Source organism: Podarcis cretensis (genome assembly GCF_951804945.1).
Source record: "Podarcis cretensis genome assembly, chromosome: 2".
NCBI classification, from domain to species: Eukaryota; Metazoa; Chordata; class Lepidosauria; order Squamata; family Lacertidae; genus Podarcis; species Podarcis cretensis.
The window spans coordinates 125,237,086-125,256,107 of record NC_137171.1 but is presented as its reverse complement, the minus strand read 5'-3'; the positions used below and the strand labels follow the sequence as shown (position 1 = coordinate 125,256,107).

Below are 19,022 nucleotides of genomic sequence, written 5' to 3'. Positions count from 1 at the left end.
TAAGATTGCATTCCATAAACATGGTTTTAACAATGAGCCCAGAAGTGACTGTGGAGGCCAATTCTGGATCCACATGTCATTCCACAGTGGGGACATTGGTTTCAGGGCGGGAGTTGATCGTGGTATGGATTTGCCAAGCGTGCAACACGTTTCTCCCTTGAATCCTGAGTTCGAGTGTCTTCAAAGCCCATGACAGGCTGTTCTCCAACTGGAGCGCTCGCAGGCCAGCGTTTCCCAGTTGTCAGTGTTTATACTACATTTTTTTAGATTTGGCTTGAGACAGTCTTTAAACCTCTTTTGTGGACCACCAGCATTACGCTTTCCATTTTTAAGTTCGGAATAGAGTAGTTGCTTTGGAAGAGGATCATCAGGCATCCGCACAACATGACCAGTCAGAGGAAGTTGATGTTGAAGAATCATTGCTTCAACACTGGTGATCTTTGCTTCTTCCAGTACACTGGTATTAGTTCGCCTTTCTTCCCAAGTGATGTTTAAAAATTTTCGGAGACACCGTTGATGGAATCTTTCGAGGAGTTGGAGATGGCATTTATAAGTGGTTTATATAAGGGCTTGTGCGCCATAGAATAGTTCAGGGTCCCTCCTGCCTCCTGTGTGGGGTTGTGAGCACCCTGTTGCAACAGTTCAATAAAGATCAGGCTTACTAGCTGCTTTGCTTCTCAATATTCTCTGGTTGGCCTCTGTTATTTTCTCCCACCGATAGAGAACCTACAAAAGGACTCTATACGGGTTCTTGGGTACCCCATAAGTGAAAAAGAGCAGTTGTTTTTTTGTTACTTATATCACCTTCTCTCGCTTCTCTTCCAGAACAATGCTCATTTTGCTTAGAATCACCCCATGCACACCCCATCTTTTCTGAAATAGGGGATGGTGGTAGAATCCACCCCCAAAAGCAGAGAAAAGGCAGGGGGAGAGGTGCAAGTGGGTGGGCTGATACCACGTAAAAGAGCTTTGCAGTTTGTTTGTTTACTTATGCCGGTGGTTTTCAATCTTTCTGAGTCCACGGCTCCCTTGACCAAGAACAGTCTTTCTGCAGCTCCACTGTGGGATAATGGGGGCAGAAATCCCCACTTACATTCAGGGCCCTGGGATGCACATCAGTGGCATGGGGGTAGCCAGGATTTTTGTGGGGGGTGTTTGTGGAGACAGGCCTTTTTTGGGGGGCAGAACCTCGATTAGCTATGTATTGTTATTGATTTAGGGGTGGGCAGCTGCCTTTCCCAACTCCCCCCCCCAGCTAGCCCCATAGACTCATTGGGGATTCTCCCGTTCTGCCCCCACCCCATTCCGCCCCCATCCATTTTCGGCATGGGGATGCCCCTGTTCTGTTTTTTACTAGTGCTTGCTAAATTTAAGCGCATGGAATTCTGGAAGCAGAAGGAACAAAACAGCAGGCAACATTCGGCCAAAACATTACTGGCAGTCATGGGAGAATGCCATCAGCGCTGACTGACACCTTCCTTGATTTTGCAGTTTTATATATTACGGAAGGGGGGGCATGTCTTCTTTACCTTCTTCTTCGCTACAATATATCCATTTATTTCCAATTGTCAATGTCAAAAGGGACTAAAATCTATAAAATTCATAGAAAATGAACGTGCCAATTTGCTCAATTTCTCTAGGACTCCATGACACCTCCCCTGTCCAGCATAATCCCTCAAGCAAGGTGTCAAGACCCTAATCCTGTCAAATCACTCTGCCAAGCCTTTCCTCCGGGCAATGCCAGGTGGCAGACTATACATATTTGGACCATTGTCTTCTCATCACCTGTACTCAGGAAGTGTTTATCTGCGCATATCTCCAACTCTGCATATTCCCTCTCCCTCCTCCATATGTTAATCCTGTGTAACCCAACCTCTTCTTAATGTATTCATGATGTAACTGGGATGTATTTTGCACTGTATTCTGGGACATGGAGGGAAGTTTCAAAAGTTCATGTCACCCCTTTCTCACTGTTCAATCTCGCCTTGAACCTGTTGCACAATAAACTTGGATCTTCTGCTGCTTGCTCCTGTCTCCGGCTGAGCTCATTTTCCTCCGCAGGGACCCGCAGACTTAGTCCGACGAGCTGGGTGGCAGCACCCAGATTTTATCGTAACACCTTCCACCACTCCGCATCTTTACCTCTTTGTCAGGCATAGGCTCTTCAGATGTTTTTGGGACTACAACTCCCATCATCCCTGACCACTGGTCCTGTTAGCTAGGGATGATGGGAGTTGTAGTCCCAAAAAACATCTGAAGGGCCGAGTTTGCCTATACCTGCTCTTTGTCCTCTCTGGCAATCAGCCCTCCCCTTCCTGATTTCCCATCCGCTGACGCCCCCCCCCAACCCGCCTGGAGACTGCCTAACCATAGAGCTACGTACAGCTGCAGAGCAGCCTGTGGTTGGATGGGAACCGGACGTGACGAGCTGCCCCTTGCCCTCCTCTTGGGGCTTCGTTGGGAAACTGCCCCTCCCCCGCCCCAATTAACTGAAGGAATTAGAACCATAGAACCGGAAGGGACCCCAAGTGTCATCTAGTCCGACCCCCTGCAATGCAGGGATCTCAACTAAAACAAAATGAAATATTTCTGACACAGTTTGCAATACGTTATTATTTGGAATAAAATAATCTTGGGAAAGGGTATCCCTAACCAGAAGAATGCCAAGAAGTGCAAGTAATTCTCCCTTCAATGGGACCAGCGGCGAGACCTGCAGCCCAAGTCAGGCTTTTACGCTCGTGCACTTTTACCTGGAAGCGAAATAGCATCGCAATCACCTGGGCTGACTTAAAACGCGCTGCTTCTAAAAGGCCTATATAAAGCTAGGACGCGCTACCTCTCTGGTCCCCGCCTCAATTACAAGCAGCTGGGCTTACTTCTGAGTAAGTCCGGTGGTTGTTGTTGTTGTTGTTGTTGTTTTAAGCATCATAATACCCGCGTCTCTCTGCAAAGCGAAAAGCCACTCCGCGTTGCCGCTGCAGAATGAATGGAGGCGCGGGAAAAAGAGAACCAATCAGAAGAGAAGCGAGAGGCGGCGGCGAACCAATCAGGGGAGCCGGAAGCTGGAAGCCCATTGAAGCCCATTGAAGTCTTGGTCATTCATCTTCTTCCGCCCCGGCTGCTGCTGCTGCTCCTCTGCAGGGGAGAGACAGGCTTCGCCTCCAGTCTGCTTCTTCCCTGGATCCTGCCCTCCGAGGAAACCACCTGAGGCTGCCCAATGGTAAGGCTGGCCCTCAGGAATCGTAGAATTGAACGGGGCACCTCCTTCTGCATGCAAAGCACCTGCTCTGCCTTGGAGCTACGCCCCCTCCCCTAATAGCATAGCCCAACTTCCAGCACCCGGCCTTAAAAAGAAAAAAGCTATCCATGATAATGACACTGGACTACCCTTGAGGGCTGTCGTATGCTACTGCTCAAAACCCCTCTAGCAAAACGGGCCTAACGACACCAGGCTGCTCTGAGGGGCTGTTATAACGGGGGGGGGCACCCTCAGACACAGCCCTGCCCCCCTTTGTAAACAGGTGTAATAATGAGGGATCTTGTCTCCCATGGGGTTAAAGGGGGGGAGAATGTAACACTGTGCAACCTTCATTCACATGATGAGTTTTTTGGGAGGGGGGGTCTCCTTCGTTGCCTCTGCCAGGGATTGGACCTGGGACCTTCTCACAAAGCAAATGGGGAAATAGAGCTTTTTTGGGGGGGGGGAGCAAGGGAATTTATGTTTGCAGGGAGGGGAGGAGGAATCGCCTGCCAACCCCCCCTCCTGCTTCCTAGAGAGGCAGGTTTTCCATGAAACCTCATTAATATGATCCTAAAACCTCACAATCCTGAGTGACTGGGCAAACCCAGGCTAAATGTCCCCTAAAGACCAAAACATGGTTTTCTAAAGCTTCTATGTAAAGTTTGACATTCTTCCTGTTCCCTGTCTCTCCCTTGCAGTCCCCGGACTGGTCCCTGCTTCTCTCCCCCCCTCCCCTTAAATATATATGTATTGTATAAGTTTTTGTTTTTTTCAAAATGTTGAACATAACAAACATATAAACACAACTCTCTATTTTGAAGGGGGGAAAATGCCCCACAAATAACCCAGAGATGCATTTTAAATAAAAGGACACATTCTACTCCTGTAAAAACACGCTGATTCCTGGTCCGTCCACAGGCTGGATATAGAAGGTGATTGGGCCGCATCCTGCCCCCGGGCCTTAGTTTGCCTACCCCTGGTCTAGGGTCTAGAGGCATGTGCAGTAACTTTTTGGTTTGTTAGAAAATGTGAAATTTGAGGCACATTTAGCCAGTTCCAGATGTTGTCTAGCTTTGCTTAATATTTGTTCGCCAGTCAAAGGTTTGCCATCTGTGTAAATGTCTCCAACCCTAAATAAATCTGTATTTGTCCATTGTTCACATCAAAGAGCTGCTCTCTGCTTTGTGGCAACAGGTGAGGGAGTCCCAGAAGTGGCCCAGTTTACACTTGCTTGTGTGTCAAGTAGGGAAGGGACCTTTAAATAAAGTTATATTTTTTTTTTCTTCTTCTTCCAGAATCTGGTTACCATCCAGGCCCTCTTGACCTTTGAGGAGGTGGCTGTGTTTTTCACGGAGGAGGAGTGGGCTCTGCTGGATCGTGGCCAAAGAGCTCTGCACAAGGAAGTCATGGAGGAGAATTATGAGATGGTGGCCTCTTTAGGTAAGGGCAGATTTGTATCCCTCTTGGCTGCTAGACATTGAAAGAACCAATTTGCTCTTTGTTCCATTTATTGAACATGGTCTTAACAGTGTGTCTGTAAGTGACTGTGGAGTCCAATTCTGGATGCACACATCTTTCCACAGTGGGGACATAGGTTTCTTGGTGGGAGTTAATCACAGTGTCTTTATAGGATCTGGATATGGCAATTCCTCCTTTTTGCCTTTGCGGTCAAAAATACAGATTGGTTTGAAAGGGCTGGATTGTTTTGTGGCCCAAAATAGCTAATAGTAACTCTTTCCTTGGCAGAATCAGATCTCAGTTCCTGTTGGGTAGAAGAACAAGATCTATTCCTCCAGGACCCCAAAGAAGGGGAGACCTCAGCAGGTATGCGCTTAGTCTTAGTTGTGTCATGGGGCCCTTTTTGCTCCAGAAATATAACTATAAATATAAATAATTTATACCCCGCCCATCTGGCTGGGTTTCCCTAAACAGGGCTGCCTTCAGATTTCTCCTAAAAGTCAGGTAGTTGTTTATCTCCTTGACATCTGATGGGAGGGCGTTCCACAGGGCGGGCGCCACCACCAAGAAGGCCCTCTGCCTGGTTCCCTGTACCCTCACTTCTCGCAGGGAGGGAACCGCCAGAAGGTCCTCGGCGCTGGACCTCAGTGTCTGGGCTGAACGATGGGGGTGGAGATGCTCTTTCAGGTATACTGGGCCAAGGAGGATAAGTCCTGCTTCTGGGCTTCCTGTCAGTATTTAGTTGGCCCCTGTGGGGCTCTTGGATTAAATGGACCAGATGGACAAATGCAGCCTTCAAACCTCTCCAGCTGGCCCTTGGGACTCTCTTCTCCCCATACCCTGACCTGCTTCCTTGAGTGTTTTTGGTCTGGCTGGGTTGTTTCCTTGAAATCTGATGGGGCTTCTTGCCAGCCTGGATGGAGGACAGAGAAGGGTGTGTGGAAGCTCTGCTCCTGTCCAAAGGTTGCATTTACATTTGTTGTAAATGCCTCTGGCCCCACAGTGTACAGGCAAGCCACTCTCAAACCGCATAATGTTGCCCACACAGGGTCTTCTTCTAAAGAGCAGAGACGGCCTCCAGGCTGAGGTTTCCCTTCCATGTGCTGAGATGCACCCCAAATTAAAATATCCTCTGTAGTGGCACTGAGCTGAGATCCTCTTCACGGCACCAGGGGGATTCTGTTGGGTCCACGTGTCCCCTCTGCTATCCCTCAGCAGGAGAATTAAGATCTTGCCTTTCCTTGCTTTGGGGAAGAGAGCCATGGCAGTAGTAGCACTAGGAGTGTCTGGCTATTTTGTATTTTGTCATTTGGGTTGAAGGATAAGGTCCAGTTGGATGGGGCTCTGAGGAAGGGGAGAGATGAGCAGACACAGCTCAGCAAGTTTGAGGAGGAGCAGGAAGGGACTTGTGTTGTTGTCTTGAGACAACATATTCATATTCAGAAGCATCTTCAGAAGCTGACTTCAGATTCAGCAGGGCAGGGAAGGAGGGAGGGGGACATTCTTGAAAATGGTAAAATCAGAGAAGTGGAGAACAGGGCTCAATCCATGATGAGAGTCTCTGCTTCTGAGTTGTAATTTGAATTGCATTTTCTTTTTCTGATTCAAAACAGGTAATGGGCAGAAGAGTAAGAATTATGGTGAGCCATCTGTGGTGTCTGTAGAAAATGTGGGGCATGAAGCACAGAAAGAGACCTTTGTAAATCAACGATCACCTGAAAAGCATGTAGGAAATGTGTCGAAGAACTGGAAAACCAAATCCCTTACTACTCAGGACACTGATGTTCGTGTATCACTGAGTCCACAGGAAGAATTCACAGGAAGTAGCAGTGTGGAGTGTGGAAAGAGCTTCAGTCAGAGTGGAAGCATTAGTTTACATCAAGGAACCCAAACAGGGGAGAAAGCGTTTCAATGCACGGAATGTGGAAAGAGCCTCAGTAGTGCTGGTAACCTTGTCAAGCATACAAAAACCCACAGAGGGGAGAAACCATTCAAATGCATGGACTGTGGAAAGAGCTTCAGCCAGAGTGGAAACCTTATTGCACATCAAAGAACCCACACAGGGGAGAAACCATTTAAATGTATGGTGTGCAGGAAGAGTTTCAGTCTCAATCACCATCTTACTTTACATCAAAGAAGCCACACCGGAGAAAAACCATTTAAATGTATAGAGTGTGGAAAGAGCTTCAGCCAGAGCGGAAACCTTATTGCACATCAAAAAACCCACACAGGGGGGAAACCATTAAAAACTATGGAGTGTGGAAAGAGTTTCAATCTCAATACCCATCTTACTTTACATCAGAGAAACTGCACAGGGGTGAAACTGCATAAATGCATGGAGTGTGGAAAGAGCTTCACTTGTAGGAGTGCACTTATAGAACATCTACGAATCCACACAGGAGAAAAACCATATGAATGCATAGATTGTGGAAAGTGCTTCCGTATTGGGAGTGTCCTTACTTTACATATAAAAACCCATGCTGGGAATAAGCCATTTAATTGTATGGAGTGTGGAAAGAGCTTCAACCAGAGCGGAACCCTTACTGCACATCAAAGAATTCACACTGGGGAGAAACCATTTAAATGTATGGAGTGTGGAAAGAGCTTCAGTCAGAGCGGAAGCCTTACTGCACATCAAAGAATTCATACTGGGGATAAACCATTTAAATGTATGGAGTGTGGAAAGAACTTCAGTCAGAGTGGAAACCTTACTTTACATCAAAGAACTCACACCAGGGAGAAACCGTTTAAATGTATGGAATGTGGAAAGAGTTTCAGTCTCAATCACCACCTTACTTTACATCGAAGAACCCACTGCACATCAAAGAACACTTACAGGCAAAGTGAACATGAGAAGTAACTGGCCGACTTATAGAGAGCTGCTAACCGAAGTGGAAAATCAGTTAAAATTAAAATATTTTGAAGAGATAAGGGAACTAATAACAGATTGGTTACAGTATTTTCTTTCCCCCTCCAATAATTTTTATTAAGTTTCCATTTGCCAGATTAAACATATCATACCAATTAGTCCAAATTATATCAATACAGATCATAAAGTCCAAATGTTTTCCAAATTAATTTTTTTTTGTGGGGGGGGTACCCATGCTTCTCGATCATCAGGAATCCAAACATCCAATTTCGTGCTGCTTTTCCTCACTGCAATGATGTTTCCAGTCACATCTTCTCATCTTTGTCATTATTCATTTTCCTTTTCTGTCACCTCCGAGTTTTCTCCACAAGTGGATTGAAAGGAACAGTCTTATTTTGTCTCTGTGTGGGTTTTGTAATGCTCTCTCGTATGTCTCTCACAGAAATCCAACAATCAAGTTTTCAAGCAGACACACCATCTTGTCATTCCGATGAAATCCAATCTAAATGTCCACTTTCCAGACCCGCTGCCTCATAATTAGTCTTCCAGGAGGATAACAGCCCTTTCAGATTTACGATTCCAGCCTGATATCCAAGCGGCTCTTCCTCCCTAGACCATCGCATCTTGCAGCCAAGGTCTGCCTACGCATCGAAACATTTCTTGCTGCGTCACCGAGAGAGACTCACCTCTTTCCAAATCTTTCACAAACATATTATTTTTTCCACACAGTTCATTTTCTCTCCCACTTGCAAATTGGTTGTCGAGACAGTTTTTTAAGGCAGAGGGTTATTAAATACTCACATAAAAATAAAATAAAAAAGTCTCTCCCCTTCCCCCCTTTTGTACCGTTCCACATACCAACATGTCGGCCGTTCTCTGATGTTATCTCTGTTCCTTCCATCCTTCCATCCCGATCTTCTCTCAGTGGTAAAATTATTAGCAGATAAAAGCATTCCTGACTTCTCTTGTGCGTTTATTTATCCAATTCTTTTCTTCTTTTTAAACATCGCAACCAGGCTCGCTCCTGAAAGTAGCTGGCAGGGAGCTCCAAGCCTGCCTGAGGGCTTTCTGCCTAGTGCTTCTCACCCCCCTCCTTCATCCAAACACGGGGGTGATTTATGGCAACTGCAGGCGAGGCAGTGTCTTTTCAATTCCCTGAAAAGACGAAGGGAGACTGATATACTCCCCATAATCAGCCTCTAATTACCTCGTGCAAGCTGGACAAGATGTTATTGGCAGCCATCTTTCAAGGCGCCCCTAGCGGCCCCCCTGGTTACAGTATTTTCAATTGAATGATAACTTCAAGATAGACAAAAAGAGAGGTTTTAGTTATGAGATATCAAGATTCCAAAAAGAACTTCTAGAAAATAATATTAAAACTGTCAAAAATGTATAACTTGCTCCTAGAATGGCATACAAAGGATAAACAGGTTAAATTGGCTATGATAAACTGGGCAAAGGACTTAGGACATAATATACAAATGGTAGATTGGGAGAGGCTATGGAGAACAGATTGGAATTTAAAAAAAAAAAAGTAAATTTTATTAGTATTTTCCACACAACAAAAAATGAAAAATAACAATACACAATACACAAAAACAAATCCAAATCTTACAAATTAATAATATAAACATTAAAAAGAAAAACAAACGTTGACTTCCACCAATCCCACAGCACCTCCTTTACCTCTCATTGTAGCTTCCTGTTTTCTTTATCATCTCGATCCTAGCATCTAAATATATATCCCTCTTTCTTAACCTTTCACTTCACAAGGTTATTCCAGACTCAGCCAGATTTCTGTCCTCGAACCTTGTCTTTTAAGGTATTCGTTTAGGCATTCCCATTCCACTACACTTTTTGGTTTTTGTCTTATTATATCTGTCAGTTTGGCTAACTCTAAGTATTCTGAAAGCTTACATAACCATTCTCCCCTAGTGGGTAACTGATTCCCTTTCCAATACTTAGCCACCAGAATTCTTATTGCAGACGTCACTTGTAATTCAGTTTGATCTTTTGGGATATCGTCGTTTAATATTCCTAATGCCACTATCGAGAAGGCCCTCTGCCTGGTTCCCTGTAACTTAGCTTCTCGCAGCAAGGGAACCGCCAGAAGGCCCTCGACACTGGACCTCAGTGTCCGGGTAGAACGATGGGGGAGTAAATGCTCCTTCAGGTATACTGGATCGAATCTCCATGACCTTGGACTGAGAGGCTGGATGCTTTCCAGAGAGGAAAAACCCATTGCTGCCTCCCAAGGTAAGATGCTGGCCTCACGTTCACCTTTGGCCAGTCTCTGTTGGGCCACTAAGACTGGGAGCATCTTCTTCCCAGGCCCCTGTGGGGCAGTGTGAGGAGGCACCTCTTTTGGGGGCGGGGGCAGCCCAGAGAATACAGCAGCAGCTGCCCAGAGGATTCCCAAGGAGAGGAGAGAGGAGGCTGAGGGAACACTGCACAAGGGTGTTCGAAAAGGGGTGAGAGGCTACCAGCTCTGCAGGCAAGGGGGGACATAACTGGGCTCCTCAGCCCCACAGGGGAGCCACAGAAAGAAGGAAATTGGTCAAGGGAGCCAGGACTCAAAAAGCCTGAAAACCTCTGGATTAATGCATTGCTACGAAATACACTGTTTTCGAAAATAAAAAAGACTAAACCCTCTCTTGGGCTCAAGGGAAAGAAACACATTGCTTTGGGCTTAATATATATGAATAATACAAATTGCTCAGTTGTTGTCACCATGACAAGTAAATGTTAATTTTCAGGTCTTGTATGTGGAGTCTACTTCATCACTCAGGCTTGAAGGTGAAACTGCTACATCACTCTAAAGAACTAAAAAAATAGCTAACATAAACACATGGAGTTGGTTTGACAGGGACTGTAACTCAAGGAAAAAATAACTGACCAAATTAACCTGGCTCTTATTGAGGGGAATTAATTCATATTTTGGAACCTAATTCAGTGATGTTTTGTAGATAAACCTTTTGAGTCTGTACCTTCAACAATACCTGAAATATGCAGATCCCATCTGAATTCAGTCAAGTTCTTACCTGCCCACTCGACTGGGCTGCTATACAGGTATTTTCCATTTGAAGGGGGGCAGTTAATCAATCCAGACATTAAGATTTATGTGCCAAAGATCATTGCCCAAATGCTTTACAGGGCTGAGTTCTGGGGAATTAGTGTGAAATCAGAACTAGAAGGCAGATTTTGTGGCTTCCTCCTGGGCTTCTGGCGGCTCATCTGAGTTGGGTATCCCCTCAATAAGAGGCCAGAACTGATCTATGCTATCTCAGATATTGGTGTTATTTTTTAATACAGTTAAAAGTTGGAGGGAAAGAAAGAAGGGGAGAGAGGGCATAGTAACTGGTTCTTTTACACAGCCTATGTGCAAGGTTTTTGTGTCAGCAAAGTGGAAGGAAATGGGGAGTCTCCCCATTGTTTCTTTGCTCACAAATCCTGTCTCAGTGGCACGTTTAAGATATAAATAGGGTGAGCCTGTGGCCTGTGACCTGGATTCAGGGACTGAGTGGCCAGGATGCCCAGGTAATCCAATCAGGTAACCTGGCAGACAGGATAAAAACAACTCGCTCAGATTTCTGTTGTAGTCCACCCCTTGTCTGATGTACATATGATGTAATTAGGGGGCGGTCCTGGGCTACACCCCTTCTGTGATGTATGTATGATGTATGGAGGGGTGGTTTTGAGATACAGGGTGGGCAGTTCAAAAGTCTATATAAGGGCTGGCACACCTTTGTCCTGGATCGTCGTCCTCTCTTCTGAGTGTGGGGCGAGCACCCTGTTGCAACAGCTTTAATAAAAATCAGGCTTACTAGCTGTTTTGGTTCTCAATATTCTCTGGTTGGCCTGTGTTATTTTCTCCTACCGATGGAGAACCACAAAGGACTCTATAAGGGCTCTTGTGTACTCCATAAGGGAAAGGGAGCAGTTTTTGTTTACAACACAGTTGATAGGAGTTTGTTGATGTGAAGAACAAAGTGAACACTAGACATACTCCATACATCTAAATGGGTTTTCCCATGAGAACACAGTGGTACCTCTGGTTATGAACTTAATTCGTTCTGGAGGCAGGAGACCTACTTCTGGGTTAGTGGAGCTCGTTACCCGAAGCATTCACAAGGAGGACGGTACATAACCAGAGGTGTTACTGTACATAGATGAACTTAACTGACGCACTATCCACACTTCTTCCATTTAAATGGTTTCTTCTCTGAGTTTCTTGGTGTTTTGTAAGTGCTCCACTCTCATTGAAGCCCATCTCACACTCCATACATTTAAATGGTTTCTCCTGTGTGTGTGTTTGTTCATGAACAGTAAGTTTCCACCTTTCTCTGAAGCACTTCCCACATTCCAGATATTTAAAGGGTTTCTCCCCTGTGTGAGTTCATAAATGTATGTTCAGTTGTAAACCTTTAGTGAAGCTCTTTCCACACTCCATACATTTAAATGGTTTCTCCCGTATATGACTTTGTTGGTGTACATTAAGGATTCCATTCTGACTAAAGCACTTTCCACACACTGTACCGTTAAACATATTTTTTTAAGGTCTCAGATTCAATGCTTTGCATGCAGAAGGTGGTCCCAGGTGAAATCCTTGTCAGGCAGAGAGACCCTGTTGGCATCCGTCTTTCTCGGGAGGTGATGGAGGAGGGGGCCTTTGGGGGTGAAGTCCAACTGCTGGCAGCTTGCAGCACCTGCTGTGGCTGCTTCATGTCATGGGCAAATGTTCAATGCCGGCAGAGAGAGGAGCAGCTCCAGATGAACTCTGCTTTCAGCCTCCTATACTGCTTGCTCTTTCTACAGATATCTGAAAGATGGGCCAGTTATGGGGGCACAGAGATTCCTCTCTCCACAGGGAGATGACTCTCCTGAAACCACTGGCAATGCCCACATTTCCCTGTGCCACCTTCCCTCCCCATATTGGTTCTTTCCCTCAGCACCTCTTTTATTCCGGCTGCCACCATGGAACTTTGTCCACTTTGCAGTTTAGTGTCAGGGGCTGGTCTGAATCGGAGGACTGGGGAATGCAGTTTCAGGAAGATCAGCTTCTAACAGAAGGGGAGAGGGAAGATTTGCCCCCCCCCCTCCAGAGTTTCACAATGCAGAGAGACAGGCAGATTCAGAGGCTGCACAGTTGAGATAGGAGCTACCCAGCTTTGAGATAGTAGCTAGGAAACAGGAAGGAGGGAAGCAGCTGGGTGATACATCAATCAGAACAAAGGAGAAGCCGGGAAGGAGGGACATCCCGTTGGACGTGGGTAAGAACTGCTATCCTTGCGAGGAGTTGCCTGTTTGTGCTAGCAACATGATACGGTAATAAAAAGAGCAGAAATCTACCAACTGCTCATTAATTCTCATCGGTGAGCTACCTAAAAGGGAGGGGGGACTTCTGAACATGATATGTAGCCATGAATGAGGTTTTGTGCACATAAGACTATGCATTTCAGTCTTTCTGCGTTTTCATTGTTCCTTTATTGCAACTATAAAAAAGATTTATGCTGTTGTTCTTGTAACAAGGAGTTGGACTAGAAGACCCTTGGAGTCTCTTTCAACTTTACAGTTCTAGTTACAGGTAGGTATCCATGTTGGTCTGCCGTAGTCAAAGCAAAATAAAAAATTTCCTTCCAGTAGCACCTTAGAGACCAACTAAGTTTGTTATTGGCATGAGCTTGGTGCGTGCACATGAAAGCTCATATCAATGACAAACTTAGTTAGTCTCTTAAGGTGCTACTGGAAGGAATTTTATTATTTTGTTTCGACTACACTTCTAGGATTCCAGAGCCAATCCTGCTTCCTAAACACCACTGTTGAGCTCCACTTTCCCCAACTCTCCATTCTCAACTCTCTCTGCCAAAGACCAAATATCAACGGACTCTCAGCCCATGTTCACTCACAATGAGCACTCCAGGGTCACATTCTGCACATCCCTAACTGTACATTGTATATTTCATTAGACTTACTATTATGAGACATTTACCTTCATTGTCTTAATACATATATGTACAACTTTCCATACAAACACCAGAACATCAAACACACTCCATGCATTTACAAATGATTTTTCCCTATATGAGTTTGTGGATATGAGAGACAAAGTGAACTCTGTGGGGGAAACTTGGCACACTCCATACATATAAACGAGTTCTTCCTTGTGAGAGTCCATAGGTGTTAATAACTCCATTATAATTGAAACACTTTCCACACTTTTTCCATTTAAAGTGTTGCTTCTCTGTGAGATCGCTGATGTCTTGTGAGAGTTCCACTCTCACTGAAGCACCTCCCACAATCCATACACTTATATGGTTTCTCCCCTGTGTGAATTCGTTGGTGTACAGTAAGTCTTCCATTTTGACTGAAGCTCTTTCCGCACTCCATACATCTAAAGGGTTTCTCCCCTGTGTGAGATCGTTGATGTGTTGCAAGAGCTCCTCTCTCAATGAAACCCTTCCCACAATCCATACATCTAAATGGTTTCTCCCCTGTATGAGTTTGTAGGTGTCTTGTAAGTTTTCCACCTTCACTGAAGCCCTTCCCACAATCCTTACATTTAAATGGTTTCTCCCCGGTATGACTTTGTCGGTGCACAATGAGTTTCCTACTACAAATGAAGGACTCTCCACACTCCAAACATTTATATGGTTTCTCCCCTGTGTGAGTCCGTTGATGTACAGTAAGTTTCCCCCCTTGACTGAAACCCTTCCCACACTCTAAACATTTATATGGTTTCTCCCCTGTGTGAGTTCGCTGATGTTTTGTAAGTGACCCACTTTCAGTGTAACTCTTTCCACACTCCAAACATTTATATGGTTTCTCCCCTGTGTGAGTTCGTTGATGTTTTGAAAGAGCTCCACTCTCAATGAAACCTGTCCCACATTCCATACATTTATATGGTTTCTCCCCTGTGTGAGTTCTCCGATGAATAGTAATGTGTGAATACTGATTGAAGCTCTTCCCACACTCCATACATCTAAATGGTTTCTCCCCTGTGTGAATACGTTGATGTACAGTAAGCTTTCCCCTATCCCTGAAGCTCTTCCCACACTCCATACATTTAAATGGTTTCTCCCCGGTGTGAGTTCGTTGATGTCGGGCAAGACTTCCATTTTCACTGAAGCTGCTTCCACACTCCATACATTGAAATGGTTTCTCCCCTGTGTGAGTTCGTTGGTGTCTTGTAAGAGCTCCACTATCAATGAAGCCCTTCCCACAATCCATACATTTATATGGTTTCTCTCCTGTGTGAATTCGTAGATGTGCGCTAAGATTTCTATTTTTACTGAAGCTCTTTCCGCACTCCATACATTTAAAGGGTTTCTCCTCTGTGTTAGTTTGTAGTTGTGTGCTAAGGTGTTCACTCATGCTGAAGTACTTCACAGATGGCCCCTCAATATTCTGATTGTCTTCTCCATCACCTAGTTTAAAGTGGGGAAGGGGGAGATAAAATATTGTTAGGTATTCAAGGAAGAGAACAAGAGATCTTAACACACAGCAAGACCAATCACCACCTTCTATTATTTCAACACCTCCAGCATTCCTCCCTCTCCTATGTACATCTTTAGGAAAGGAAATCTAAAAATAGCCTCAATAACCCCTAGTATCCAGTTCTACCTTCAATTCCCATGTAACACTGAGCACCAAGAGAAACCTTCTATGCTGAGATGAGGCATCTATGGACCTCCAGATGTGGTTGGACTCTAAGTACCATCAACCCAAGTAATCATGGCCAATGACCAGGGATGATGGGAGTTGTAGTGCAGCAACCTCTGGAGGGACACACTTTCCCCATCTTCCCCCTCCTGTGAAAATGCTACGCCTCTGTATTCAGTTTTCTCCTTCCTCCCTGATCTGTAATATCTCGCTGATACATTCCAACCAGCTGTACACATCACCTAAACCTGCACCAGGATGCTGGAAAAGATGGGCCCTTGTTCTGATCCAAAAGGGCTCTTTTTATATTCCTACACACTGAAAGGAGACATAGAAAGTTACAGTCTCACAGCAAAGTGGAAGTATGTACCTCTGAATTGGTCCAGGACAACATCCCTGTATTTTTCTGTTCCAAGAGAAGACATGAGCTCAGACTTGAGTATCAGAGTCTCTGTTATGAGGAATAAGTAAAACAGAAGTGCTGTTTATGTCATACGGGACTATAAAAATATTCAAAAATATTAATCTTGTGAAACAAAGACAGCAAAGTGGCCCATTAAAAGTTTATAAATGACACTGACCAGCAAACCATATGCCACCATTTTTACCCTATGGAATAAGTAAAACACAGGATTTTTTTGCAATTCATACCACAATATCAGCTTACTGACAAAAGTACAGAGTTGCTATAAACTACAATCTTCAATACAATATCTTCAACTACAATATCTTCATTGGGCTGGTCATGTTGTTTGGATACCCGATTGTTGTCTTCAAAAGCAACTACTCTACTCCAAACTTAAGAATGGAAATTGATATACCAGTGGGCAACAAAAGAGGCTTCAAGACACTCTCAAGGCAAATCTAAAAATATGCAGTATAAGCACAGAAAATTGGGAAACACTGGCCTGGGAGTTCTCCAATTGGAGAACAGCCTTTAGCAAAGGCGTCATTGACTTTGAAGAAGCAGAAACTCGGGGTGAAAGGGAGAAGTTAAGAGGAAAGTACGTTTGGTAAACCCTCACTGTGATTAACTCCTGCCCAGAAACCTATCTCCCCACTGTGGAAGGATGTGTGGATCCAGAAGTGGAATCTACAGTCACTTATGCACATACCTTTAAAGACCATGTTCATGGAAGACAATCTTATTTGGCTACGAGGGGGCGCCAAATAGGAAGACATGGCATGAATAGATGGCTCAAACAGCAGGTTCACACCTCCAACGCCTAGCAGCCAAGAGGAATAAAAATGTGCCCTTACCTAGAGAGGCCACCATCTCATAATTCTCCTCCATGACTTCCTTGTGCAGAGCTCTTTGGCCTGGATCCAGCAGAGCCCACTCCTCCTCCGTGAAAAACACAGCCACCTCCTCAAAGGTCAAGAGGGCCTGGAAGAGGAAGAGGAAGAGGAAGAGGAAGAGGAAGAGGAGGAGGAGGAGGAGGAGGAGGAGGAAGAAGAAGAAGAAGAAGAAGAAGAAGAAGAAAACAGAGCTTCTCTTAGATCCCCATCAACCCCAATCAACACAGAGGGAGGCTGGGTAGTCCCATCTGTGCCTCTTCCCTCCTCCCTGCTCCCATTGCTCTTTCCCTACCTGAGGAAGCTGCCTGGCTCCTCTTTCCACTCCACCTTTAAGAAGAGACTGTTCAGAGGGGGTCTCGGAGGCCATTGCGTTGCCAGTGGAAAGGATGGAGGAGGAGGAGGCGTAAACTGAGCCACTTCTGGGACACTCTCAGCTGTTGCCACGATGCACTTCAATGCAGGGAGCAGCTCTTTTAGGAGAAAAATGCAGAATTTATTATTATTATTATTGATTGAATTTATATACCACCCTATACCCGGAGGTCTGAGAGCAGTTCATAGAAAGGCGGATTTATTTAGAGTGGGAGACATTTACACAGAGAGCATAGGTAAAGGTAAAGGTACCCCTGCCCGTACGGGCCAGTCTTGCCAGACTCTGGGGTTGGTGCGCCCATCTCACTCAAGAGGCCGGGGGCCAGCGCTGTCCGGAGACACTTCCGGGTCACGTGGCCAGCGTGACATCACTGCTCTGGTCAGAGCCAGAGCCAGAGCCGCACACGGAAACGCCGTTTACCTTCCCGCTAGTAAGCGGTCCCTATTTATCTACTTGCACCCAGGGGTGCTTTCGAACTGCTAGGTTGGCAGGCGCTGGGACCGAGCAGCGGGAGCGCACCCCGCCGCAGGGATTCGAACCGCCGACCTTTCGATCAGCAAGCCCTAGGCGCTGAGGCTTTTACCCACAGCCCCACCCGCGTCCCTTACACACAGAGAGCATACGTTTTACAAATACTGTACAAATACCAATAATAATAAATTAATACCCCCAAATTCTAATTACAAGAGCTCTGGAACACGAGATTATCACAACAGAAACAGAAACTATTGACTCTTGGTGTAAATATTTGTGTATCTGACTCTCTCTCCCCTCCTGCCCAGACCAGCTCCCTGACACAGGAGGCCAAGGGAGGGGGGTGTTCCAGGCTCAGTGTGAAGAAATACACAAAAATGGGTTAGGAGGTTGAGTCTAAGATGGGGGGAGGGGAATATCCCGTGGTGACTTTCAATGCATAGGTGCCAGCTCCCTGGGTCCCTGAGCACCTACCCCTACCATGAAGGGGCTGGGCACCCACATATTTCGGTGCCAGGGCCATGCATGCTGCATGGCACCCACAGCCCTGGGGAGAAGAGTTTGGATTTGATATCCCGCTTTATCACTACCCGAAGGAGTCTCAAAGCGGCTAACATTCTCCTTTCCTTTCCTCCCCCACAACAAACACTCTGTGAGGTGAGTGGGGCTGAGATACTTCGGAGAAGTGTGACTAGCCCAAGGTCACCCAGCAGCTGCATGTGGAGGAGCGGAGACGCGAACCCAGTTCACCAGATTACGAGTCTACTGCTCTTAACCACTACACCACACTGGCTCTCACACTATGGGGACCCATAGTCGTGGGGTGAAACTGGCACAACTGGTTCAGTGTCCCAGTCAGGTTGCAGGGGTGGGGGGGAGTGCCCTTCTCTGGTTCGTCTGAGGCAGCAAAATGTCTCCCTCCCCTCCCCACCAGGAGGCTGGTTTATCTCTGCGCTTCAAAAAGGATCTTGCAATGCAAAACCTGTTGGGGGAGGGGGAGGCACTTTGCAGCAGGGTGGCCTTTATCACGCCTCCCCCCCCCCCACTGATTCCCACAGGAAAAGAGCGAGACCCCTCCTTGCTTTCCTTTCACCCCCCCCCCATCCTCCTGCCTCCTTTCCCAGCTGCCCTGTTTGTAGATTCCGGGAAAGGGAAAGCAAATCCTTCTCCCACCCCCCCTCTCCCCAAATAACCCCCCCGAATGAGGATGGAGACCCTCTCCCCTCCAAATTGCCCCCTTTGCAGCCGATTGCACGTTGCCTCTCCTGATTCCCAGAGGGAAAGGGGGGGCAGCCCTTCCTTGCTTTCACCCCCCCCCCACCTTTCCCCTCCCTCCTGCCCTCTTTGTAGATTCATGGGGAGGAAATGCAAATCCTTCTCCCTCCCTGCACCCCAAATCTCCCCCCCCCAATGTTGCACCTTTTCCCTCCTCCTTTGCAGGCCTCCTTCTCTTCCGGGGGTGTGCATGGAGACCCCACCCCTCCAATATTGCCTCTACTCCCCCCCCTGCTCCGTCACTTCCTGCCTCTCTAGGAAGCGAGTTCATTGACTCAGGGGGAGTGGGGGGGGTCCTTCCGGGAAGACGAGTCATAGGAATGTAGTGGGAAGGGACCCCCCCCCCAGCTCAACTGGGTCAAGGAGCCCCCTGT

The 19,022-nt window shown here is 46.2% G+C and overlaps 2 protein-coding genes across 5 annotated transcripts in view; one reads left to right on the top strand and one right to left on the bottom strand.

Annotated features, from left to right (window-relative positions):
* The window catches only part of LOC307208661 (uncharacterized protein), a gene marked incomplete at its 3' end in the record, with an annotated part of 170,424 nt that extends 162,865 nt beyond the window's left edge, over positions 1-7,559 (top strand). For 2 of the 3 annotated variants that reach the window (XM_079963508.1, XM_079963507.1), the window contains exons 3-5: positions 4,555-4,681; positions 4,988-5,065; positions 6,313-7,559. In XM_079963508.1, the coding sequence (XP_079819634.1) occupies positions 4,555-4,681; positions 4,988-5,065; positions 6,313-7,559 (1,452 nt within the window). Of the gene's footprint in view, positions 1-3,066; positions 3,221-4,536; positions 4,682-4,987; positions 5,066-6,312 lie in introns of those variants that run through there. The other variant, XM_079963509.1, reaches the window with a different exon arrangement.
* Positions 7,560-13,029: 5,470 nt separating this feature from the next.
* Positions 13,030-18,871, bottom strand: LOC307208691 (uncharacterized protein). 2 transcript variants are annotated; one of them, XM_079963560.1, is made up of 5 exons: positions 18,793-18,871; positions 16,819-16,996; positions 16,488-16,614; positions 15,598-15,678; positions 13,030-14,992 (listed from the first exon to the last, which is right to left on the bottom strand). In XM_079963560.1, the coding sequence occupies exons 2-5, from the start codon at positions 16,891-16,893 to the stop codon at positions 13,794-13,796; spliced, it is 1,482 nt and encodes a 493-aa protein (XP_079819686.1). In that variant the 5' UTR covers positions 16,894-16,996; positions 18,793-18,871; the 3' UTR covers positions 13,030-13,793. The 2 variants fall into 2 exon arrangements, with proteins under 2 accessions (XP_079819686.1, XP_079819687.1); XM_079963561.1 differs by lacking the exon at positions 15,598-15,678.
* Between the last annotated feature and the right edge of the window lie 151 nt (positions 18,872-19,022).